The sequence below is a fragment of the Diaphorina citri genome, unplaced genomic scaffold (genome assembly GCF_000475195.1).
Source record: "Diaphorina citri unplaced genomic scaffold, Diaci psyllid genome assembly version 1.1 scaffold302, whole genome shotgun sequence".
Lineage (NCBI taxonomy): Eukaryota > Metazoa > Arthropoda > Insecta > Hemiptera > Psyllidae > Diaphorina > Diaphorina citri.
In genome coordinates, this window is record NW_007377737.1 from 170311 (window position 1) to 197510 (window position 27200).

Consider the following 27200-nt stretch of genomic DNA (forward strand, 5'->3'; position numbering starts at 1 on the left):
CAAACTTTTACAATATCTCTAACCGTTTAGTCGGTATAGCTGAAAAACGCCAAAAAGCGGTCAAAATACCGCCAACAGCAGCACCTATCTCAACCAAACGTTTTGAGTTGCATCCTTGTCACATTTGTGAACTACTCATCTGTGAAAGATCTCGTTGAGTACCTAACCTAGGATTCCTTCATGGAGTAAAATACGGGATTTTTCTATGGGACAAAATTTTGAGAGGTATTTTTCCGCAGTAGGTGCCTACCTGTGGAAATAATTCTATACACTGGGAAAATCTACCTGTTTTTATGAAGTACACAAGTAGTACAGTCGAATCTGTCTAAGTGGGAAACCTGGATAACTGGGAAAAAAATCTTGGCCCCTTCATTTTTTTACTAAAAAAACTGTTTAAATGGGAAAATCGAGCCTCTATAAGTGGGAATGACTTTTTCTAGATACTCGGTCCGGAGCCTCTGTAAGTGGGAAAGGTTGTTCGTAGATATCTATGATATCTAATGATTACACAGTGCCTTTTTTTGCAATCAATTACTATAGTTTATTTTTTTTTCTCTTTTTTTACACTGGTAATGTCGCTACTCGATTATGTAGAAACTCAATAGAACAGTTGCGCTTACTTGGGGGATGTTTTAAAGTCATAGAGCAGGAAAAATGAGGAACAACGGAATTTTTTTCTCCTACGACTTTTAGATCCCGAGATAAATCGATTTAAAAAATACCGGTAAATTGTGAACTTTGACGTCACGGCACACACTCCCGTAGGCGATGACGTCACATCAAATGTCCCGAGGATGACGTCACATCAAATGTCCCGAGCAAAGCTCCCTCGCAGGCAACTTTTTAATGTATTTGTGCGCATTTCTTTCTGCTCCTCCGCAAGCGCGCTTACATACTGGCGCTACCTAGCGAGGCAACTGCCTGAAGTCTGACGTCACACATCTTTGAACTCTTTCATTAAAAAAATGAAAATTGAATTTTCGACCTTTACAATTATTTTTTCGGTTTTGACCTCAGATTTGGATTTTTCACTACTTTTTACGTAGGAATCGACCATTTATTAATAATTTTTACCCATTTGCAACTGCTCCATTGTCCTCACGAGGCTGAGTGCACCCCGAACTCCAAGCACAGAACTCCGCCGGAAATCAAACCCAAGATCTTCAGCATACAAGTCTAGTATGATACTCACTTGGATAAGTATATAAAGTACATATTTCTAGCTCAGGTAGCTTAGGGACGAAACTCGGATGGTAAATTTCAGATATGGGACAGAAGTATGATGCCAATTACTCACTAGGTCACGGATGCTACTGAAGTTTTTATACAGGGTGAACACGAAAAACGTTACCAAACCCTAGGGTAGATTCCTGAGGTCATTTCCAACTAAAAAATATTCCATAACTTTTTTTCCCATCTCGCTTAGTTTCCAAGTTATGACGGAAAATGAAAAGTGTTCACATTTACATCTATAAGTGGGAATAGGAAAATGGCAACCTTAACTGGGAAACCTGGATAAGTGGGAAAAAATTGTCAGTCCCTTGGATTCCCACTCAGACAGGTTCGACTGTATGCACACGGGTTATATACGCTGTCAGCTTATGGCACGACTCCAATAGTTACTGGATGTATCTGAAGAATATATTCCCGCTGCGTTGTCTGTAGGTGCCACCACACTGCCACCTCTCTTAATCAGCAGCCTCACTGTAGAGTCTCCATTACGAATAATCTCTATCGCTTCCGCATGCGTCATGTTTTTCGTGTTGATTCCATTGATTTCCACTATTTCATCTCCCACTTTGAGATGTCCATCCAAAGCAGCTGGTCCATTCTCGGCGATCTGAAGTACAAACAAAGCCATGTTCTGAAACTCGCGGCCACCTCGTATGCTAAAGCCAAAGCCGCGGGTTCCTCTGCTCAGTTCTATCGCGTGATATTGTTCATCATGCTCTCCACCTTCCTCATATTCCTGCAATCATAATCAATCATACAGACATTAAGTGATACACTGTCTAACCTAACAGATAGTGGTGTCCCAGATACGTGGAGGATTGTGGAGGAGGTCAAGGCCCACCCCGGGGTGTAGTGCCGTTTGGTAAGGTAAATTCTTAGGTACGTGGAGGATTGTGGAGAAGGCCAAGGCCCACCCTGGGGTGTGGTGCCGTTTGGTAAGGTAAATTCTTAGGTACGTGGAGGATTGTGGAGAAGGTCAAGGCCCACCCCGGGGTGTAGTGCCGTTTGGTAAGGTAAATTCTTAGGTACGTGGAGGATCGTGGAGAAGGCCAAGGCCCACCCCGGGGTGTAGTGCCGTTCGGTAAGGTAAATTCTTAGGTACGTGGAGGATTGTGGAGAAGGCCAAGGCCCACCCCGGGGTGTAGTGCCGTTTGGTAAGGTAAATTCTTAGGTACGTGGAGGATTGTGGAGAAGGCCAAGGCCCACCCTGGGGTGTGGTGCCGTTTGGTAAGGTAAATTCTTAGGTACGTGGAGGATTGTGGAGAAGGCCAAGGCCCACCCTGGGATGTGGTGCCGTTTGGTAAGGTAAATTCTTATGTACGTGGAGGATTGTGGAGGAGGTCAAGGCCCACCCTGGGGTGTGGTGCCGTTTGGTAAGGTAAATTCTTAGGTACGTGGATGATTGTGGAGAAGGCCAAGGCCCACCCCGGGGTGTAGTGCCGTTTGGTAAGGTAAGGTAAATTCTTAGGTACGGTGGGAGAAGTGTCCTTCCGAATTTGGATCTCGAGAGTGGTGGTGGTGTTGTTGACATTTCAACTTAACATTGTCATCCTGGTTGTGATTCATCATATCAAAGGTCTTAGAGAAAGTAGTACTTTGGTACAAATTTTAACTTTATCCAACAACCTGGACCGGAGTTATGGCCTATTCAATTTTTCATGTTCTCCAGCCAATAGGGGAAGCACCAAAAGTGGGAAATTAACATCGATTGGTGATTTGTGCTTCAAATAGGTTTTACTAATGATTCATATTGAAATTCAGTCCCAAAAATAAAATTTCGAAAAATCCATTTTCACCCCCGGAGAACATGGCACCAAAAGTGTAAATTTTGAAAAATTGAATAGGCCATAACTCCGGCCCTGGTTGTCGGATCAAGCTCAAAACTCGTACTAATAGTAAGACTTTTGACATGATGTAGGTATCACAAGCAGGTGGTTCTCAATTGAGATTTTAAAGTTGGCCCCCTGTTTCGAGCACCTCCCAAAATTCTTCATCACAACAATCGAGGGCTGCATGCAAAATTTCAACTTCCCAGGGTGAACAGTAAAAAAAAAAAAATAATAATAAATAAAAAAAAGGGGTGGCCTGGGACTTTTCAATATCTCGTAATAGTTTAGAGGTCCGAGGTTCGATTCCCGGCGGGGTCGAAGTTTTCGCGGCTCTGAGCTTGGAGTTCGGGGTGCACTCAGCCTCGTGAGGACAAATGAGTAGCTACTTTAGTCGAGTAGCGACCAGTGGGGCATTACAAGTCAAAGAAATGAGCGATGATAAATATGATGATTGAGTAAATGAAGACAAAAAAAAAAAAAAAAAAAAAAAAAAAATAAAATTAAAATTGTGTATAATGTTGTAACAATCACAATAAAATAAATTGAATTGAATACTGTGATACCCACAAAGTTTTGAAAAAAGCTCTCTGCTTTACCAGAAAGATTCATGATTTGATTTTTGATTGTTTCCATTATAATAATTGCACACATGTTGAAGACATCATTTCCATTATAATAATTGCACACATGATGAAGACATCACTTCCCCTTCTGTCATTGTAAATCCAAACCCCTATGTCAGCCGAACTGGGAGGACGTCTAGACCTAGACCACCGGATCGGTATGGCTATTGACTTAGGGGAGGGATGTGAAGATTTTCTTTTTCAAGCCATTCGAATATTATCTTGCAACTGTTGAGAAATTTTCGTTTTTGCTGAAGAAAAATAAAAATGTGTTCAAAGTTCGAATGCGAATCCCGTTGTATTTTAAAACATTACTTACTCGATGTGAAGCAGCAGACACACTGGTAGTACTGGAAGCGTCATCTCCCGAGATAGGAGCTCCTATGGTCAAAGTTACACAATAGCCGCTATCCTTGATCAAGTTCACTATTTCACCATGATGTAAGGACATAATATCTACATGGTTCACTGCCAGAATATGATCACCGAGGTGAAGCTCACCGCTACGATCTGCAGGTGAATCCTCTATAATGCGACCTGCAATCAAAATGCAAAATCTAGTAATTACTTTTTTTTCCAGTTCATGATATCTAGTAAAATTTCAAGATGAAAACATGAAGAAGTACTGTGTCATCACTTGACTTATTATGAAAATTATGTTTTATTTTAAATTACGTATAAGGGTTACAAATTAAAATAAAAACATAGGTTGTGAAAAAAATATTGGTGTGTTCAATGAGTTCGATGTGTTAACTATAGGGGTGTACTTATTTATTATTTCATTTTGCTTCCGTCACGACATTCTCACACTAAATTGAAATACCTGACCTATTATTTTATTTATCGTATGGAGGTTTTATTTTTCAAAGGATATACATATAAAAACAGAACAAAGGAACATTGAACAAAAACAAAACCTGACCTACAAGCTCGTAATACTGGAGGAATATAGGTAATAGGTACTCAGAGGCCACAACAGAGAATAATTGCTACTCAAAGGAGTTTTAACAAATGAGCAGTGACCAGTGTTATTATAGGGTTAGGTTAAACACAAAAAGGAGCTTTCACAAATGAGCAGTGACCAGTGTTATTATAGGGTTGGGTTAAACACAAAAATCAGTGACCAGTGTTTGTCACCTAGTAACAAGCATTACTAAACACCTACCTCCGACTTTACATAGTTGTTAGAGTACTGTGGTTTTATTTTATCCCCTCAGAATAGGTTACCCCGTATTTTCGTGAGAGTGAGAGAGTGAGAGAGATAGAGAAAACCAAGAACGATTGACTGATCCTTTTCCATTGTTGATGCAAATGTCAATTTTTAAAGAGTGCTTTTGCAAAAAAATTGTTTTTGGTCTATTGTTAGTGCAAGTGTCATACAGCCGCACCAACAATGGAAAGGGATCAATCCATTGTTTTTTTTTTCTCACGAAAATACTTTTCCCTTATTATTAATATTTTCCATCAACAAAAGCTCATTTATCAACTTATTTCGCCATATCCGACCGTAGGTATGTACCTTTAGGAGCCGAATAACATGGTAACATTAGATTTTCCATATTTTGACCCCCCCCCCGATCTTTGGTGTAAAGGTGTCGTTTTAATACTCACCACCAGCATCCACCTCTTTCCCCCTAGAACTCAAGCTCTCTCCTCAACTTACCAATAGTGGATCCAGCTTTATTCAAAGAGGATATAATGACAAAACCAAAGCCTTCATTCTCTCTCCTCGTTATGGTCACGTCATATGGGTAACCCAACATCATAGAAGTGGTTTCAGCTGTAATTGAACAAATTTGTTAATTAAAAATTAATAAGAAAACTGGCTTGGTAATTTGCTTGTTAAATTTGTCGGCAATGTGGTTGGTTTGTACATCAGTCCTTCAATTATTCTTTTTTTTCGGACCATAGAAAACTTGATTAGAATTACATACCTGGAGGCATAACTTTTCGTCGTATACCGAGCGTGACCCTCCCATAGACAGAAGCTTTCCCCATAAGCTCGACAACATGATGGTGTGAGGAATTGAGAACCGATAGATTATCCACACTGACGATTTCATCTCCGGTGCAAAGTCTGCCATCTAGATCTGCAGCTCCCCCGGGTACAATGTGACCAATTGATACCTACTCCAACAATAGAGAGGAGAGAAACAATAGCACCAATTTAACATGGGGGGTAATTTATTTGGTATTTCTACTTCTCCAAATGGACTACATACTAGTAAGTGTGAAGACGTGAAATCGGACACAAATATTGCGTGATTGACTAATGAATTATTTGATAGTTCGTTAACAATGTTTGTAAAAGAAAACTTATTTCATTGGCCCAAATAATGTCAAAAATAATTGTGTCCAAAATAATGTCATATTCAGGTAGCATATTCCGACGGATATTTCTATTAGAAAAAGGTTGTTATAGGTAACAATTATTATTTAAATACATATACAGAGACCAAAAGTCCTTTCCATTCATTAATGGAAATCAAGTCAGAAATCAGAATGCTGGGATCTGAATCGTAACCTTTGGTTATTTGCCCGAGTAATTAGATTACTGGAAAACTTACCTGAGAACCTTCTTCCGTTCCTCCCACAATTCTGAATCCAAACCCATTCTCCTGCCTCAGTAATGTTATAACCATCACGTCCGAGTATTCTACAGACTTTATATTGGTTGGTCTCACCCGAGGCAAGCCTAGATTATCGGGAGGAATATATCTGAAAATAACAATCAAAAGCTTTGCTCAAAGCACAAATGAAGTGGGTTTGTTTGTTACACCATTATTCCCGACGCGACGGTGAGTCCAATTTGGCAAACATGTTCAACACAGAATTGAACTTTACTAATTGAATTATAGGCCTTGAGGGACCCCCATAAGAGTGGTTTTCCGAGGGAGTTCTGAAGTTCGCTGAGCCACCTGCTCATCATGTAACATCGTAACATATATTGATGATTACTCAAGAAACGATCAAGTAAAACATCTTAAAGAAAAATCAAAAGTAAACCATCCTCATGCAGTTTGCAAATATGTACCTAGAACTTTTAGATTACGTATATTTGCAGAAGTACACAGAATTTTTCTCCCAAGACGCTTCCATGCCTATTCTTCATTGTCCTCAACTTTCACTCCTCTTAACATCTTTCACTATTCCCTGATTTGGCTCAATTCTCTCATTTTGCACTTTTTGGTTCTCTTCATTGAATTACTCTTCCCACACTCTTTAGGACCAACCCCCTTTCTGTTTTTCGCTTAGTATTAAAAAGTTGTTTTAGAGATGGTGATATTTACCTCATATCATTGCTAGGCAAAGGTTGCTCATGTTCAAAGCTGGTCGATTCCTTTCTCTTATTCACTTGATACACATTGTATCCCCCACAGTAGCTCATAGAGTCCGAGTAGTTGGATTGCATAAAGCCAGGGTTAGTAGTCTGAGGATCCCAAATGTTTTTGTTGATGTCCAAATCCTTAAGTTCCTTGTTTATATAATACTCACTGTAGTTTTCGGTGGGAGTTTTAGATCGACTTCGTGTGTCGACGAGCGGAGTTTTTGGTCTTCGCGCGACGATTTCTTTAGGTCTGTTAATAAAAAAAAGCAATTGATATGGCGGCTGTAGAATTTTATCCAGGCAAAGATTGATTTTAAAGTGCAAATACAACCGATGTAAATATTTCATTAGTAACATTAGTGTAAGTTAGTTCCAAATGTCATCAAGACATTTTTCGATGCGCCTCCCAAAATTTCCCTACAGTGTCATTGCTGGCTTCCACGGCAGAACACGAGGGTAGATAAGTGAATGGAATTCATAGGATGATTTTGGAAACAGAGAGGACAAATAAGAGAGACTCCAAGGCCAATATACGACATCGAGCCAGTGTCTAGGGACTATCCAGTACCATTCAAGATAAATGAGTGTTTTTCCACCGTTTTTATTTCGTAGCAATGAAACAACTGCTACATTAGACTCATGTGGTCTGTGTCGTAGAATGCCTGCTATCTTACCTTGTGTACATTTCAGTAGGGGTTTTGCTTCGAAACGGCGGTGATGTTTTCTTGTGCTGCAACCTTGACCTCTGTACTATAATATTAGCTTCAAGATTTCTCTGGCAGTCTTTCAGTACTTGTACGACTTCACCATGACACATATTACGGACATTCAGATTGTTGATTTCTATTAGAATGTCTCCCTCTGCCAGGTTCTTACATCGTTGTCGATCAAGAATCTTCTTCACCTGGAATTCAATTGAATAAACCATGTAGTTTGGAACGAACGAAGCGAGTTGAGTCTCTTTGCGTGCTACCTAACGCTATCATAACATGCAAAACACGAAAAAAATGGGGATTTTTGATGTGCACCCTTCATTTAATGATATACATATTTACCTTTTATGTACCAGCAAATAAAACTATTTATTTTTATTTGTGAAAATTTGACTTGAGACAAAAACGTCCCCTAAAAAAAAAAAAAAAAAAAAAAAAAAAAAAAAAAAAAAATGGAAACACGAGGGGCGAAGTGAAGTCGCAGGATCTCGCACAGTTCAACGTAAGACTTACAGGACGGACTTTCCGGATCGCAAAGCTGGCGCAAAACTTGAACAGTTTTCTCGCCAATAGCAGATAGGAGAATAGGGACTTTACGGCTCTCCTCAATCCTGTTTGCCAACATGAACATGTCCACCACTTCTTTGTAGACAAGCCAATCATTGTTATGGTCAAATACAGGAATCGAACCAATGGTCCCCGACATCTGGACTCCGTCAACGAATTCGGTGAGCGTATACAGCAGAAAACAACATACGAATAATTTTGGTATATTCATCAATAAGAAGTGTGAAATTGAAAATGATCTTTTATTCTCGTCGCCATTTATAATATTTAGAAGACAAATCTGATGCAAAAATGAGAGCAAATTTATTTTAGGATTCCAAAATCAAATCCTAATGGAGAATGAATCCTCGAATGAACAAATCGGACTGGCTGAAGTGTCCAACCAGTCCGAAAATATTACAAAGACCTTGTATAGACTGCGAGAGTAAAGGGACTTTTCAGTCCTATGCTGGTAGTATAAACAAGGTATATTCTATTCTATTCTTACCCACCGCAATTAATCGCGACTACCGCGCCGCGCATCGTGTTAAAAGGGCCTATCGTGCATCGTATTAAAAGGACCTATCAGATCAACGACGCCATCACAAGAACGTAGATTCAGTGATTCAGTTCAGTCTTTATCAACCATCATAAAAGACACCTGTTATTGTGAGTTTCCTGAGTTTTTCTATTATTTTCTCTAAACGTTTTATTTTCTCTCACCTGCCTCGGTGGTGTAGTGGTCAAGGCGCTCGCCTGGTAAACAGGAGGGCGTGGGTTCAATCCCAGCCGAGGTATGGAATCCCTCAATATAATTTGAGAATTTGACCACAATAATAGTAGTAGCCTACTGCTGGAGTAAAGGGACTTTTCAGTCCTATTATAATTTGAGAATTTGACCACAATAATAATAGTAGCTTACTGCTGGAGTAAAGGGACTTTTCAGTCCTATGCAAGCAGTATAAATAAGCACTATTATTACTATTCTCTAAACGTTCATCTTTTCTAAAGCTCAGTGTTTTGGTAAATTGGTGTCCTGAAAACAACCCCACAGGCTCCAACAATACTTTTTTTTCTGAAAATTCGAACAGATTCGAAGCAATTCAAGTGGGTCAAACATTGGTGGACACCCTGTATAAAAATCAAAAAAGTTTTTGCAGGGAATATCTTCATAATGGCCCCAAAAAACAACCCCATCCTAAAGCTGTTACTTTCGTTAGAAATGAATAGCTCATCCCTAAAGGGGATTTAGCTTTAAAAAAAAAAGCGCTTCGACCCTTCTGTACTCTGGCTAAGCCTTGTCGACCTATTGTAAATTGGTCATTTGTTAGAGAATAACAAAAGACAGAAAAAAGTGGAAACACTCACTTTCTGTCCATGAGAGCTATCAGCAATAGTAAATCCAAATCCCATGGCACCTTTGACAATAGGAATGGTTAGATACTCGGAATCACTTTCCAAAATGAGATCTGTGCTACTGGGTCGCTCTAGCTTCACCATTTTCTCCGAGGTGTAGAGATCCGGCATTGACTTGACAGATTGGTCCGTGAAATCATTGGCACTCATATACAGATGGCGATCAGAGCCATTGTCAAGATCTAAAAATAGAAAAGAGGATTATTATACCATGCAACCCTAACGCAATTTAGCTCTTGAAACAATGTTAGTTGTGGGTCAGTGAACTGAAGAATTCAGTCAGGGGCTTAAACACAACACAGCACAAAACACCCACCCACAATTTTTCACTTTTGCATGCATGTACAAATAAAATGAAGAAAAGGAATACAACTAATAAAATTAATAATTTCTTTACAAAATAAAATACTTGCCTTGACCTGGTGCATTGACAGCTACTGTTGTGACTACCTCGGTGTTGGGATCATTCGGATCAAATGGTAAAGGATATCCCCGGCAAACTTCTAGCTGTACTGTTTCGCCCGGTGATATAGACTGGAACACACTCACCATATCATGATGTGTGTAACCCAGCACACACTTGTCATTCACATACACCAGAACATCTCCTGAGAACATATTGGGGTTTCGTTTGCAATAGGTAGTACAGTGGAACCTTGATATAACAAAGTCCAAGGGAAATAGCCAAAATTTCGTTATATCAAGGTTTTCGTAATATTTATTTTTCATTATATCAAGGTTAAAATCGTAACGATTTCGTTCTATCGATTTACTTTGCTATACTGAGGTGAAAATCAGAGTAACTTTGTTGAACTGAGGTAATTCTAAGTACTCGCTTTTAAGATCACTTCCCTATAATGAGGTCAAAATCAGAGTAACTTTGTTATACTGAGGTTAAAATTCAATCAATTTCGTTATACTGAGGTAATTTTTCCCGGGCTCTGTTGAGTTGGAGTTCTAATGTAGTAAGAAAAGATCACTTTGAAAATAGAACATTGGAACGAATTTATTTTGTGTAGACTCACCAGAGTGAAAATCAAGACTCAGGATTGAATCAATTCACTCTAGCCAATATTGGATATTGGAAAACCGAAATACACTGGTTCGAAACCACCATCATACACAACAGGCTCATGCCCCAAATTACTTTTTTGTATCTATTCTTTTTAGTTCGCTATACTGAGGTTTTTGCCTCTGAAGGGAAGGGAAATCGACTTTTCTTCGTTATATAGAGGATTTTGTTGTACCGAGGTTCGTTATATCGAGGTTCCACTGTACATAAAATGTTTTCACTTGTGGTGGTGGTGGTAATGTATAGATATTAAAATGAATTTATTGACCTATCGAAGAGAAGGTCTACGTTATAACTCGACCGTTTTGCATTTATTGGATGTTTGATTGTTCTGCTATAACCCCCGATTGCCTGGTCCGATTGTGATGGTTGGTTGGTAGGTTGGTTGGTATCAAATGCTGGGAATTGACTATCAGGTCATTTTCCATGAGGAGTATTTCTAGGCTTCTCAACATTGGACCTCTGAACGTAATACACAGGCTCTTCTTTAACGCCTTTCTGGTGGTGGTGGTGGTAATGTATAGATATTAAAATGAATTTATTGACCTATCGAAGTGAAGGTCTACGTTATAACTCGACCGTTTTGCATTTATTGGATGTTTGATTGTTCTGCTATAACCCCCGATTGCCTGGTCCGATTGTGATGAAATTTGAAAAATGACTAAATAAGATCAAGGCACGTCGATCCATGAAATTTGGGGTTTCAGAACTGAATCTCGAATTTGTGTTATAAATGTATTTCCTACATATTTCTTCTTGCCCATCCGCAAAAATGTCAGAGGTAGTTAATACGAAAAATGAGATGTAAGGGACTTTCAAAATTTAAGGGTTGTTTTAAAATATGGACCTTAGGTAAAGCAAATAACTCACCAGTCTGTAAATGTCCTTCTAAAGCAGCCGGACCATTGGGTACGACCGACTTTATCTGCAGGAATTCTTCCTTGGAATCATCACCTCCTACAATAGTGAAGCCAAGACCTCGCAATGATTTCACTAGAGAAGAATGAATTCTCTCCCCGATCAATTCATCTGGGTTCAGGGTGAAGAAGTAGTTCTCATCGTTGTTACTTCTGTTACTGGTTGAGACGAGGGTATTACGAGCTTGAGGAGCGATTCTCTTGCCAGGAGAATCCTTCACTTTATGTTCATTATCATCCATTTCACTTGGTCCAGCACCTGAGAGGAAAATGTAAGATTCCATCAGTAACTAACTGAGAAGTGAGAAAACAATGATCATGATTTTTTTTTTTTTTTTTTTTTTTTTTTTTTTTGGGGTTTTTTTTTTTTTCTCCCTTCCTTCTTTTTTTTTTTATTTTTTTTTTTTTTTTTTTTTTGTGGGTTAATGCTTTTATACCTACTGCCTACTTTGATTGATAATATTTATTTAATAATTAAAAATTAAAATCTATAATCTAATTAATCACTTAATCATACTGTAGAGTGTATAGAGAGATTCACTTAAAGTAGAAAGAAACGATATTTTCTTTAATATTGGCAGTTTCTACCAATGACATACTGAAATATGGTGGTTCTATTCAATTAAAAATAAAGAAATAAATTTGTTTAGTCAAGTGAATTCCATTATTCTTCTTTTCTTAATAATTTACTACAGTCTCTTATGAACAAATATCAGTACAGCATTACCTTGATCCCGATGTTTTGCTTGTAGTACCGGATTTTCATACTGTGTCTGCTTATTTACATGGTCAATATAATATGTCCCGTAGGCAGGATCGTCAATTCTCTCCCACCCATAAGGCAATTCATCATCAGAACAATCTTCAAGTTTCTTTTGAAATTTACATAGTCTCGGGTCAAGCCAGCTTGAAGTGCTGGAGTTGTGATCAATGAAGTAAACTTCACCCTTCTCTGTGTAGGCCTTCTCCCATCTGGGTGGCAAAGGACCAAGATCCAGTTCAAGCAAGGGATCTATTTCTTTTAGACCCTGACCGATATAGGGATTATAGTAGCTGGGAGGGGATTCTCTACCATTGTTGTCATTTAATTCATAATCTGGAAAAAAAAACTTTTTCAATACCTACCATCGAAAATAACAATACCTATATCTTTAACTGTGTGTAAAGAGTGTAACGATATACGTAGCCACCCCGAAAGGAGGTTATGTTAGGGCTACAAAAATCCAAATACATAAGTATACATACCTTTGATTCCGAAGCGTTTAGGAGATAAGTGCAACTTTGTTGCTTTTTAGACCCTTCAGACCTTGTCTCAAGTTATTGCACATAATATAATGACGATTATAGAACTGGATTTTTACTGTAAAACTAAGCATAAATTCAACCAACCAATCAATCATCAATCACCCAATAAAACAAAGTTATCTCCAAACCTACAGTCTGTCAGTCCATTGATGTAGATCGTAGATTTGAGGTTAGATGATCGCAAAAAGAATATTAGTGAAGTCTTACCTGAAGAATTTCCCATGTTTACAGTTTTATTGTCAAATCCATTGGTTTTCATGTCTGGTTCTATGCTTTTGGAAGCCATTGCCTCAACATTGGATCTATTTCTTTTCCTTTTCCCTTCAGAACTTGGATGAGCTCCAGGCAGCAAGTTTACATTCTGAGGTAATGACACATATGGTTCTTTCACTGGTTTAGGTGTACCATAGTGATTTCCTGTTTAAAAGTGAATCATTATTACGAATAGTTCAGTATGTTCAATAATATATAGGTAGTGTTCAAGAAGTCCTAGAACTCATTTTTACTTTCTATTACTACAGTATAGCGGAGCTATACTAGTAATGAAAGTATTGCAATCGGTCCAAATTTTCAAAATCGGGAAATGGTTGGAAATATCCGTTTTGGGATCCCCTGATGTCAAAAAAGTGATTTTTAGCCCATGGTCTGTACGTAACGTACGTACGTACGTAACGTACGTACGTACGTAACGTACGTACGTACGTAACGTACGTACGTACGTAACGTACGTACGTACGTAACGTACGTACGTACGTAACGTACGTACGTACGTAACGTACGTACGTACGTAACGTACGTACGTACGTAACGTACGTACGTACGTAACGTACGTACGTACGTAACGTACGTACGTACGTAACGTACGTACGTACGTAACGTACGTACGTACGTAACGTACGTACGTACGTAACGTACGTACGTACGTACGTACGTACGTACGTGCGTACATACATACGTACAGACCATGGGCTAAAAATCACTTTTTTGACATCAGGGGATCCCAAAACGGATATTTCCAACCATTTCCCGATTTTGAAAATTTGGACCGATTGCAATACTTTCATTACTAGTATAGCTCCGCTAAACTGTAGTAATAGAAAGTAAAAAATCTGGTGTGAACATCACACGACTTTCCTTATCCTATTGAATGATGCTTATTTGAGTGTTCTTTTACCCTAACTTTTACAATATCTCTAACCGTTTTGTCGCTATAGCTGAAAACCGCCAAAAAACGGTCGAAATCTGTCAAAAGCGGTCAAAATACCGCCAAGCGCAGCAAACATCTCAACCAAACGTTTTGTGTTGCATCCTTATCACATTTGTGAACTACATACCAAATTTCAAGTCTCAAGCTTATACCATTCCCAAGATATTGTTAAATTACACCGAAAACCGTCAAAAAGCGGTAAAATGCCGCCAACCGTTGCACCAGTCTTAACCAAAATTTCGTGTCGCATCCTTGTCACATTTGACATCTACATACCAAATTTCAACTCTCTAGCTCTTACCGTTCTCGAGATATTTTGTTTACAGACAGACAGACACACAGACACACACACGGACCAATGGCTGAAACTTCGGATTTAGGCTCTAGGGACCTCAAAACGTGTTTTGGCACTAAAAACTGAACATCGAAAATTTGACCCGATTACATTACTTTCCTTCCTATAGGATAAGGAAAGTAAAAAAAACTGGTGTTTGGGGGATTTTTTTCACATTTTCTCACACAAATGAGCTCTGATCTTGAAATTTGTCACGACAACCTAAGAACTCAAAGCGAGAAAGTTTTAGATAACACTTCAGTCGTTATTTTAAGACAAAAAAAAAAGTTCAATTTTTGGACACTTTTTAATGATTCCTCATTACATGGGGAGTATTTTAAGATAGGAAATTTTCGACCAAAAATCGGACGCCGTAGGCGGCTCAGGCTCGGGACTTAGAAAAATTTTCATTTTTTTTTTTTTTTTTTTTAAATACGTGTTCCGCAAATGTAATAGAAAGTCGTGTGATGTTCACACCAGATTTTTTTTTCTTCTTCTTCTTCTCCTTCTTCTTCTCCTTCTTCTTCTCCTCCTTCTTCTCCTTCTTCTTTTGAACTGTAAGAATGGTATGATGATGAGGGATGATGGATGAGGGATGAGGGATGATGGATGATGGATGATGGATGATGGATGATGGATGATGGATGATGGATGATGATGATGATGATGATGATGATGGATGATGGATGATGGATGATGGATGATGGATGATGGATGATGGATGATGGATGATGGATGATGGATGATGGATGATGGATGATGGATGATGGATGATGGATGATGGATGATGGATGATGGATGATGGATGATGGATAAACATACCTTCATAAAGACCACTTTCTAAGAGACAGCCAGATTTTTCAAGTTGTTTGAATTCTTCAATTGAGAGAAATGTATAGTCTACACCATTCAATTCACCGTCTCTAGGAGTTCTTGTAGTCACAGGAACTGTTCTTAGATATAAATTGTCCCTTATAATATTTTGTAAATCATGATCCACAGAACCTTTTGGAAAACGAGTGTTGAGAAACTGTCTCAGATCAGTTGTAACATATGCTGTTGGCAAAAAAGAGAGCAAAATTCAAAGTTTTTTTTTCCATCAAATCCAACAAATCCAGGTTGGACGGATCCAAGAATCTGGATTCTCTGGATTACCTTTCATTTTTTTTTTTTTTTTTTTTTTTTTTTTTAAAAAGGGTTTTTTTTTTTTTTTTTTTTTTTTTTAAGAGGTTTGACAGAGGGAACTGTAACTGCTATGGTCTTATCGTCCTTTTTTTTTTGAATCCCTATCTTCTACCAATGTGAAACAACTGCCACGGTTTATTGGGAGGGGGTACTTTCACTCCTCCCCTCCATTTTATTGAAAATGTATCAAAAGCGAATAGCACCAGGCAATTTTTTTTTTCTTCAGAATTGTTTTCAAATGCATGTGTCCACAGCTTGTCAGTTTTGATGCATTTTTTTAATATTTTAACACACAAAAATCATAGGATAGGGTGGACTGGGGTAATTATGATCCACACAAATTTAGCCCACTTAGACTATTCCTGGAGAATTGGTTAAACAGACATTTTAAAGAACAATCTCTTAACTTTAATTACTTGAAGATTCCTCAGCTGGATATTTCTTTAATGTCTTTTTCAATCAAGTTCTAAACCTCTTCTTGAAAGTTGAAAAAACTTTACATCAAGTATTCTCCTGGGGTAATTATGATCCACCCATATCTCTATGGATTTAAAACTTAGCAAGGGCTTCTAAAGAACTTTACATCAAGTATTCTCCTGGGGTAATTATGATCCACCCATATCTCTATGGATTTAAAACTTAGCAAGGGCTTCTAAAGAAAGGAAATTTAGGCCACATATAGGTTTTAAACTTCTAATTTATTGTGGCCTACATTTCCCTAATTTAAGGGGCTTAAACAACTAGAACAAATGGGTGGATGATAATTGTCCAAATCATGGGGCAATTATGATCCAAGAATTTCTGCTTTAATTTTTTTTTATTCTGTTCCTGTTGTTGAAATGAGAATTAACTAAAACAATACTGATGTCTAAGAGTAACTACTCACTAAATTACTGATTCCCAGGAGAAAAAAAAAAAGTTATGTCAAAAGATTAATTTTTGGATCATAGTTAACCCAACACACCCTTGTCAAAAGTTTTGAGAGTTTTGTTCTATCTTTCAGAATCACAGTGTGATCAAACTTCCAATCTACAGCACCACAGGCAAAATTTTTGAAAATTATAAAACAGAATGAACCTTTCAGAAACAGAGTCTGATCGAACTATTTTAACTCAAGAACAGCAGGCCAAATTTTCCAAAAGTGTTTTTTTTTTTTTTTTTTTTTTTTTTTTTTTCTTTAAGAAGTTTGATTTTTGATAGAGAGAACTGTACCTGCTAAGGTCTTATCGTCCCAAAAGCGAAAAGAGAAGGAAGAGATTGACAGGATAGAAGAAAGCCAGCCGTACCGAGAACGACCCTTATCCCTCCAGGATGAAATCCGGCCCAGGCGGGAATCGAACCCACGGCCTAGGGCTTACAAAGCATACGCATTACCAACCAAGCTAACTAAACTGGCGTACCTAAATAAGTACCTACTTACCTAGGCGTACCTGTAGGAAAACTAATCCATTTACTTCCTCTCTGCTTCACAGTGAAGGTAGCTCGAAGGCGCTGACCCGGATTCTCAACCTAGATAAGCACGTGGACATCAACACAGCCATGTATCTGAGCGAGCAATGTGTTATCCTTGGTACTCGGGATGGATTGTTCTCTCTTCATTTGAATGAGCTTGGTGAAGCAAAGAGTAAACCCAACCAGATAGGGGGAGTGGAAATGGTGCACAACATTACGTTCATTCATCAGAAACACATGGCTTTGCTTATTGTGGGTGAGTACATAGAATTATAAACCCAATCAGACAGAGGGAATGTAACTGCTAAGGTCTTGTCATTCCGAAAGCGAAGAGAGACGTAACTTGTACAATCTGAATTCATTTTTTACTTTTTATCTTTAGTTTGCACGTTTATATTATACTTTTCATTTATATTCCAACTTACAGTTGAGAAGTTGTGGGTTTGATACTTCCCTGTGTCAACAAATTTCCCTTTTATTCAAGAACCACCGTTAACAAGTAAGCATGTGAATGGTTAATCCTATGTGATTTTTGACGCCAAATCGAATGGTGAAACTTTTAGATCTGTCCAACTTACAGTTGAGGAGTTGCAGGTTTGATACCCCCTGTGTCAATAAATTTCCATTTTATTTGTGAACCACTAATTAAAAAGTTAGCATGTGAACAGTTAATACCGTGTGATTTTCACGCCGAATCAAATCTGCAACTTCTCTGGTTAGATAATATGAGTTTTGAAACTTACTTACCTCAGCTATTGATTATGGATCACTAGAAATATTTTCAATGTCTGTTTTTTTTTTTTTGGCTTTCTTTTAGTATGTATTTGCAAATGTAATAGAAAGTTGTGTGATGTTCACACCAGATTTTCTTAAGTGCACCCCTTAAACTACATCTAGAACACTCCTAAAGCAAGAATAATCAATTCCATAGAAGTGTTTTTCAAGCTTGAGCATTCAGGTGAAACTGGAACTTTACCAAAAATGACCTCTGTGCTGCCTCTTTTTTTGCACATAGAGGGGCATAATAAGATACAAGTAATCTGAGTGAGGTCCACCGTTCAAAGAACTACTTTTACCTTTTACAATAGTGATCTTCACTATTACATACAAATGTAGAGCAGGGCACAGAAGTACACAGGAGAGGAAAAATCACTAACAGTCAAATAAAAAATGAGTAAACTTGAACACTAAAGTTTTATGAAAGTTGTTTGGTAGGTATGTAGTTATGTACCTGCCATGAAAGAAAAAAAAAATAAAATAGTAAATTAAAAGGAAAAGAAGAAAATGAAGAGATTATGAGTTATGACTGTAGACTACCTACGTAGTAGTAGTACGCTACTATACTAGTACGTAAACGTAACTGAATCACTGATCACTGCAGGGTTGCCAGATGAAGTTATTAAAAAAGCCCCAATTTGCTCTTAAAAAATCCCCATTTTTTTCCATTGTCAATTATATGTTATAGGGTTCAGCCCAGGGGTGCCAAATAATATTTTATATTCAAAAAGTGCTACTTTTGGGAGTCGAACCTGGATTTTGACAACACCAGTGACCTGGCCATGGACCTTTCCCTATATTCCCATCACTTTCCATCACTTTTATTATTTATTTATTTAGGTATATACTTAATACCCTGCCAATCATATAACAATGGGGCTGTGGCCATCTTATTCTTCTCCATCAAGATTCAAACCCTTTTTTTAAGCTTAAAGAAGAAAATAAAATACTCTTTAATATTTGGCTTGATAGATTTAATATTTGGCTATTTTTATTTTTTTCAAGTGTAAGCTTAACGTTGCTTAACTTCAGATAGATACACCTATTTTAAAGATAATAAGATAATAAAACAAAATAATTGTACTTCAAAATTTAAAAAATTAAATAAAAAAATCAGTCTGAAATAAAATTTGCACCCTATACTAGGGTCTATAAAATAACAAAGGAAACAAGAAAAGAAATAAAATGATTAGATTTGTTCATAAGTAAAGTTTAGCATAGGTACGTATTATACCTAAAAAAAAAAAACTTGAAAATCCAAAAAATCCCCATTTTTCGCCCCATTCTTTCCCCAAAAAAGCCCCAAAACCTTTTTTGGCCCCAAAATGGGGCCAGAAATCCCCAACCTGGCAACCCTGGATCACTGAAACTTTTACCCAACACCAACCCTTCCCCTTCCAATCACCAATGAACGGTTGCTCTCAGTGTTGCCACTTAAGTTTTAAGTTAGGACAAAGTACCCTAAATTCTTTGAAAAAATTACCCTATTTTAGGAAAAATTGCCCTAAATTTATTTAAGCAGTTGCAAATGGGTAAAAATTATAAATAAATGGACGATTCCTATGTAAAAACTGTAAAAAGTTGGGAAAAATCCAAATCCGAGGTCAAAACTCCGAAAAAATAACTGTATAAGGTCGAAAATTGAACTTCCATTTTCCGTTCTAATGAAAGAGTTCAAATATATGTGACGTCAGACTTTACGCAGTTGTTTTTTTCGTCCGTTAGGTAGCGCCACTATGCAAGCGCGCTAGCGGAGGAGCAGGAAGAACTGCGCAGAAACATATGCGCACATACACATTAATGCGTTGCCTGCGAGGGAGCTTTGCTCGGGACATTTGATTTGACGTCATTACCTACGGGAGCGTATGCCGTGACGTCAAAGTTCACGATTTACCGGCATTTTTTAAATGGATTTAAACGTAGGAAAAGTTTTGCTGGCCTCAAACTCTGTTCCCTGAGTATTTCCTATGGGGAACTTAAAAAACGTCAATATCTCGGGAACGGTTTGGAATTTCGGGGGTTCTCGATTTTTCCCAGTATGTACAAAAAATAAGGAATCCAATGGTGAAAACCGCATCTTCCTAGCACATCTAGAAGTGGGTTAGAATTAGTATGAGTGAGTGAGTCAGTGAGTCAGTCAGTTACACAAGGGGCTGTATATATTTAGGATTCTATATTCTACTCAAATACTTATAACTCAAAAATATTCATAACCACCTGTCAGTAACTTAATAATAATAATAATAATCGTACCCTCTTTTCCGAGATAAAGCTATTTTTTACGTAGATATCAGGCCGCAAAATTTGCCCGCGAAAAAAAAAACGCAATTAAAAAAAAAATCCAACTTGGCAACACTGGCGTGTGACGTATTCCATACATATCGCCCGAAGCATAATATACTTCTATTTCTCCCTAACTAAGAACCCTAGTCAAATAGAAAATAAGGTAAGCCATTATCTAATTTGGGTGTCTAATATGAATCTAATTAATAATAATTCTCCCTCGCATGGTATCTGGGAGAGTGGTCAGTGGCCGTGGTCAAGGCGCAAAAAAAAATCGGCCGCCGTAGGCGGCTCGGGACTTGGAAATTAATAAAAAAGTTCAATTTTTGAACATTTTTAATAATTCCTTATTACATGGGGAGTATTTTGAGATAGAAAATTTTCCACCAAAAATCGGCCGCCGTAGGCGGCTCAGGCTCGGGACTTAGAAAATTAAAAAAAAAAAAAATCAATAGATCAGTTGCGCTTACTTGGGTCATGTTTCAAAGTCATAGAGCAGAAAAAATGAGGACCAACGGAATTTTTCTTTTTCTTCTACGACTTTTAGATCCCGAGATAAATCGATTAAAAAAATGCCGGTAAATCGTGAACTTTGACGTCACGGCATACGCTCCCGTAGGCGATGACGTCACATCAAATGTCCCGAGCAAAGCTCCCTTGCAGGCAACGCATTAATGTGTTTGTGCGCATACGTTTCTGCGCAGTTCTTTCTGCTCCTCCGCTAGCGCGCTTGCATACTGGCGCTACCTAGCGGACGAAAATAGCAACTGCGTTAAGTCTGCTGCAGATTGTGCACACCTGATGTAAAACATAGCTTTTCCTAACATCTGGGGATCCCCTGATTCCAAAAAAGTGGTTTTTAGCCCATGGTCTGTACGTATGTATGTGTGTTCCAAGGACACAACTGTAACAATTTAGTAAAAATTGGATAGTCACCCATCCAGATATTAACCAAAGTCAATGTTTCTTCAGTGGGAAAAGGTGGTATACAAAATATCTCGAGAACGGTTTGTCATAGAACAATGGAATTTGGTATGTTATACCGGTATGGTCCAAGGACGCGACTGTAACAATTTGGTTAAAATTGGATAGTCACCCATCCATATATTAACCAAAGTCATTTTTGCTTAACCCTTATTTCGTAAACGGTAAGAGACATCAAAAACATTTCGTCATTCAGATGTGAATATGCTAATCTCTAATCTATGTGATTTTTCACGCCGAAATGAATGGTGCTACTTTTAGCATGCTCTGACTTACAGTTGAGAAGATACGGGTTCGATACTCCCCTATGTCAACAAATTTCCCTTTTATTTGTGAATCATTAACAAGTAAGCATGTGGATAGTTTATCCCAGAAAAGGTCTTTTTACCAGGAACACGAAAGTGGTGGTGCAAATTTTGTCCAGAGAACCAAAAAGCCAAAAAACCAGAAAACATGGTTTTTGTGGGATTTTATTCACATTTTCTCACACGAATGAGCTCTGATCTTGAAATTTGTCGCGACGACCTATGAACTCGAAGCGAGAAAGTTTTAGATAACACTTCAGTCGTTTATTTAAGACCGGTCTTAGCGTCATCTATGTTAAGCTACGCCGAGCAAGGCCAATAAATGGATGGGTGACTTAAACATTATATTGGTAGTTTTTAGGAAACATTAAAAAGAATAAAGGAAGAACGGGTCCTAGTCTTGAAGTCTTGATTTTAAATTATGACATGAATGTACGTAGGTACATATGTAAATTATGTAGTAATAGGGAGCGCGAAGTGCGACACTATGCTCAACCCCGCGAAGCCCCAGGAGCGCTAAGCGCGACCGCATGCTCAACCGCGCGAAGCCCTAGGAGCGCGCAGCGCGACCGTAAACAAGGGAGCGCGAAGCGCGACCTGATAATACGTTTTTGTAAAAACAAAACAGTGCGTTTTACCGTGTTAACTGATGATGGATCTTTATTGCAATACAAAAGTGAAAATTTTGCAAATAGCGCGGTTTTATTTTTTTGTTTGACTTCACCATCAGATTCCGCTCGTTCTCACCTTTCCAGTGATACCCATAACTCAAAAACGCGTTATCGACAGTTATGCCCGCTCCTTTTTTCGCAAATGAGCGATCATACGACTTTATTTGGGAATATCCAAATCTTTTACCGTTACTTTTACCATATCTCAGTACAGCTGAAAACCGCCAAAAAGCGGGCAAAACACGGTGAACCGCAGCACCTATCTCAACCAAACGCAGTCGAAATTTTCTCACACACAAGCACCGCAGTCAAAATTTTTCAAAAACTATTTATTCTCTTAATGAAGCAGTTGCATTCGGGTAATAATTGTGATTAAAAGATCGATTCATACGTAAAAAATTGTGAAAAATCCAAATCTGTGGTCAAAACTCCGAAAAAGTAACTTTAGAAAGGTCGAAAATTCAATATTTGCTGTTCTAATGAAAAAGTTCAAAGAGTCGTGACGTCAAAGTTCACGAAATGCGCAGAAACGCATGCGCACAAACAAGCGAAGCGGGAGTCATGACTCATGTACTATGACGTCATCGTGTACGGGAGTGTATGCCGTGACATCAAAGTTTAAGATTTATCGGTATTTTTTAAATCGATTCATCTCCGAATCTAGAAGTTGTAGAAGAAAAAGAAAAATTCCCTTTAAGTGCACCCCTTAAACTACATCTAGAACACTCCTAAAGCAAGAATAATCAATTCCATAGAAGTGTTTTTCAAGCTTGAGCATTCAGGTGAAACTGGAACTTTACCAAAAATGACCTCTGTGCTGCCTCTTTTTTTGCACATAGAGGGGCATAATAAGATACAAGTAATCTGAGTGAGGTCCACCGTTCAAAGAACTACTTTTACCTTTTACAATAGTGATCTTCACTATTACATACAAATGTAGAGCAGGGCACAGAAGTACACAGGAGAGGAAAAATCACTAACAGTCAAATAAAAAATGAGTAAACTTGAACACTAAAGTTTTATGAAAGTTGTTTGGTAGGTATGTAGTTATGTACCTGCCATGAAAGAAAAAAAAAATAAAATAGTAAATTAAAAGGAAAAGAAGAAAATGAAGAGATTATGAGTTATGACTGTAGACTACCTACGTAGTAGTAGTACGCTACTATACTAGTACGTAAACGTAACTGAATCACTGATCACTGCAGGGTTGCCAGATGAAGTTATTAAAAAAGCCCCAATTTGCTCTTAAAAAATCCCCATTTTTTTCCATTGTCAATTATATGTTATAGGGTTCAGCCCAGGGGTGCCAAATAATATTTTATATTCAAAAAGTGCTACTTTTGGGAGTCGAACCTGGATTTTGACAACACCAGTGACCTGGCCATGGACCTTTCCCTATATTCCCATCACTTTTATTATTTATTTATTTAGGTATATACTTAATACCCTGCCAATCATATAACAATGGGGCTGTGGCCATCTTATTCTTCTCCATCAAGATTCAAACCCTTTTTTTAAGCTTAAAGAAGAAAATAAAATACTCTTTAATATTTGGCTTGATAGATTTAATATTTGGCTATTTTTATTTTTTTCAAGTGTAAGCTTAACGTTGCTTAACTTCAGATAGATACACCTATTTTAACTCAGGTGTATTTCGATCAAAATTTTGTGCTCTGGCTCGTGGTTTTAACAAAAACAGTTTATCAAATAAAATGAAAAAGTTATGACCTATACAAGTTCATACATTTTTTAAAAAGTGTTTTTTTTGGACTTTTCTTGGAAACGAAGCAAAGTTAGGAAAATGACCCACAGAACCTTGTTGGAAATGATGAGATCTACCTACCCTGAGCCATTGTCAGTGTTTTTCTGGCACACCCTGTATAGTATGCATTCATCAAAAAAGTGCCAAAACATGCAAATGCAAAATGCATTATCCAATTTGTAGTTACATGTAACTATGTATATTCTAAAATCTAAATCTAAACTAGTCTCAAGAAACCCAGCCCTGGGAAAGAATTGATCAACAATGTATAAAAGTAATAAATGTATATTCTAAAATCTAAATCTAAACTAGTCTCAAGAAACCCAGCCCTGGGAAAGAATTGATCAACAATGTATAAAAGTAATAAAACAAGCTTACTTACCACTTGAAACAGTTCTTAGAGTTAAAGTTTTTCCACTTCTGCAACAATGATTCAACCAGGCTATGGTATCTCTTCTAGTATATCCAGCAACTTTTTGACCTTGAATTTCTAGAATGATAGCTTTCTCTTCTAAATATTTCTCAGCTCCTTTAACTTTCTCTTTATTTATGTTTGTAACATAAGCAAATTCTCCACTGTCTGATCCACCTCCCACAGAAAAGTTTAAAGAACCGTCAGGAGGAACAGTTAATGTGACAGGTGTTTCTTTGTCTTGCCAATGAGTTCCACCAGCTGTCAAATTATCTAATTTGTTTGGCCTTTTGTGGCCAGCTGTATTCATTATGACATTTCAATTCACTTTGCAATTTTCTAGATTAATTTCGCTCCTGTAACATGACAGAGGGAAGAAAGGGGAAAGGGACCTTTTTATAATGTCTGTTACTTTTAAGATTAAGATACCTTTGTAGATCTTTGATTCTCAAATGGTGGTACACATACCACTGGTGGTATTTGGGCCTATATCAAGTGGTATGGGTAAATATTTTCGGTACTTGTGCGGAAGTCATGTTAGTGGAAGATTGCTACCAAAGGAACTGGCATAAACAAGCAGTGACCAGTGTTATTATAGGATTAGGTTAAACACTAAAAGAAGTTTTTACAATTAGAGCAGTGATTAGTGTTATTATAGGGTTACGTTAAATACAAATGTTATTATAGGATTAGGTTAAACACTAAAAGAAGTTTTTACAATTAGAGCAGTGATTAGTGTTATTATAGGGTTACGTTAAATACAAGAAGAAGCTTTCTTTTCCACTGTTGTGGCTTCTGCATAATTACCATATTTTCAAACAGCATATTTCTCTGTTGCAAGCAAAAAAACACAACTAGAAATTAAAAAAATATTTTTTAAACACGTTTAATAGAAAGTACACATTGTTTTGCAATTGGCCCAACAAAAATAATAATAATAATAAAAAATGTTTATTTTTCAAGATATGAATGGTCTTTTACGTTGTCGCAACTCGTTTTTGATTTTTTCAAACTGTAATATAGTATACTGCCTTTAAAAATAGTTCATTCAATTTTACTGTATACAATAGCTAAAACAAAGCTTTATAAGCATAAAGATTTGTTCATTTTTTTTTTTTTTTTTTTTTTTTTTTTTTTTTTTTTTTTTTTTTTTTTTTAAATCAAATTTTGGTATATTTTGGACGTGATAGGTGTGTCCCCAGAAATTTACCCTTCCTCTTACAAATTTTATTAATGCCCATAGACCCCATAGTACCTAACTGCCTACTTAGAACCTCCTGAATTGACATCAGCTCTCAATGTGGGGTACAAGTCAAAAGTACACAATCACGAGATTGAAAATAGTACATTGTATGAAGATGAAAAAAGGTTGAGAGCTGCTACTGGCATAGAATATAACATAGGTAGTGTGGAAGAGATAAAGTGGTTAGAAATGTTTTAAAAAAGTGGCCAAAATTACTATTAGTTTATCTAGAAATCACTAGAAAAATCACCTCAAAAAGGAAGAATAATACCATCACCCCATAGAAGGGAAAATTCCCCCTTTCATCACCTGTAATACTCCTTTCTATCATTTTATATGAAGGAGAATACTCCCTTCTATCACCTTATAGAAGGGAGAATGTGTCTCCCTTTATATTTTGTAAAAAAAATTATTGATAAAAAACATTTTTTTTTTTTTTTTTTTTCAGTTTTTGGTCACTTTTTTCACATTGCTCAACTTAAAACAACATTAAGAACACTCCTAAAGCAAACATCTTCTCCTATATAAAATTTTTTTCAAGTTTGAACATTTAAGTGAAATTGGAACTTTACCCTCTTTTGAAATAGTCAACTCTTTGAATGGATCCACTCAAAACTTACCCATCCCTCGTAATAAGTGACAATAGAGAGACAGAGACTCAACCACTCTGTTTTCCATCTCATCATGTAGGAACCTACTATAACAATAACCGTATAATTTTACATTAAAAATCTTAAACCACTAGGTACCTACTTACTGAAATTTTCAAATTTTACATTTCACATTATTTTATTTTTTGCTCTTTGAATAAATAAATAGATATTTGGTATCAAGACAAATAGAATGATTCGTGATTCTAGCCTGAGAAGTATTGACTTACCTATTCATTAGAAATGGGACAAGGTAGAATAGAAAATAGGTAAGTTTGTTCCAGATTATGTCCGACACGTAGGTATATTGAAGTGTCCGTGGAAAAGAAATTCCTCCTGAGAAGTTATCAATGGAAAATAGAAATAAATTAATAACACTTCATAGAGAAATAGGTACGGTTAGGTACAAGAAATGAAATATTTATTTCATTAAATCCTGGTTTTACTTTGATTCGGGTTCGGGTTCGGGATTCGGAATTCGGAATTCGGATATTCGGAATGCTGGGATTCGGATTCGATTGAAGGAGCATTTGAAGTGATCTTCGAGCAGTGTTGCCATCGAACAGCCAAACACCAAAGTTCAAAAAATTACCCTAAATTTGTCGAAAAATTACCCTATGTCAGAAAAAAAACCTAAAAATTATTCCATTTTAGGAAACATTACACCCTGAATTTATTTTTCCCAAAATAATCATCGCACATATATATTAATATGATAATCAGAGAAGTTCAGAATATGGCACTTATTTTCCCAAAATATGGCACTAAAAAACATGGCAATACGGCACTTATTTTGGAAAAATGTGGTATTTATTTTTTCAAAACATGGCAAAATAAGCGATTTTTTAAAGAATTAGAGGCAATAGATCAGTTGCGCTTACTTGGGTGAGGTTTCCAAGACAAAGAACAGAAAAAATGAGGAACTAGGGAATTTTTCTTTTTCTTCTACTATT

At 37.2% G+C, this 27200-nt stretch overlaps 1 protein-coding gene across 2 annotated transcripts; it reads right to left on the reverse strand.

Moving 5' to 3' along the window:
- Nucleotides 1-1510: 1510 nt before the first annotated feature.
- LOC103507268 (membrane-associated guanylate kinase, WW and PDZ domain-containing protein 2) lies at nt 1511-26763 on the reverse strand. 2 transcript variants are annotated; one of them, XM_008471719.3, is made up of 15 exons: nt 26478-26763; nt 24325-24710; nt 15346-15579; nt 13190-13399; nt 12405-12773; nt 11631-11936; nt 10102-10296; nt 9641-9870; nt 7688-7917; nt 6976-7263; nt 6253-6403; nt 5620-5812; nt 5349-5465; nt 4005-4222; nt 1511-1969 (listed from the first exon to the last, which is right to left on the reverse strand). In XM_008471719.3, exons 2-15 carry the CDS (start codon nt 24662-24664, stop codon nt 1595-1597), a joined length of 3456 nt encoding a protein of 1151 aa, XP_008469941.1. In that variant the 5' UTR covers nt 24665-24710; nt 26478-26763; the 3' UTR covers nt 1511-1594. The 2 variants fall into 2 exon arrangements, with proteins under 2 accessions (XP_008469941.1, XP_026677981.1); XM_026822180.1 differs by lacking the exon at nt 26478-26763 and adding an exon at nt 26218-26437.
- Nucleotides 26764-27200: the final 437 nt, after the last annotated feature.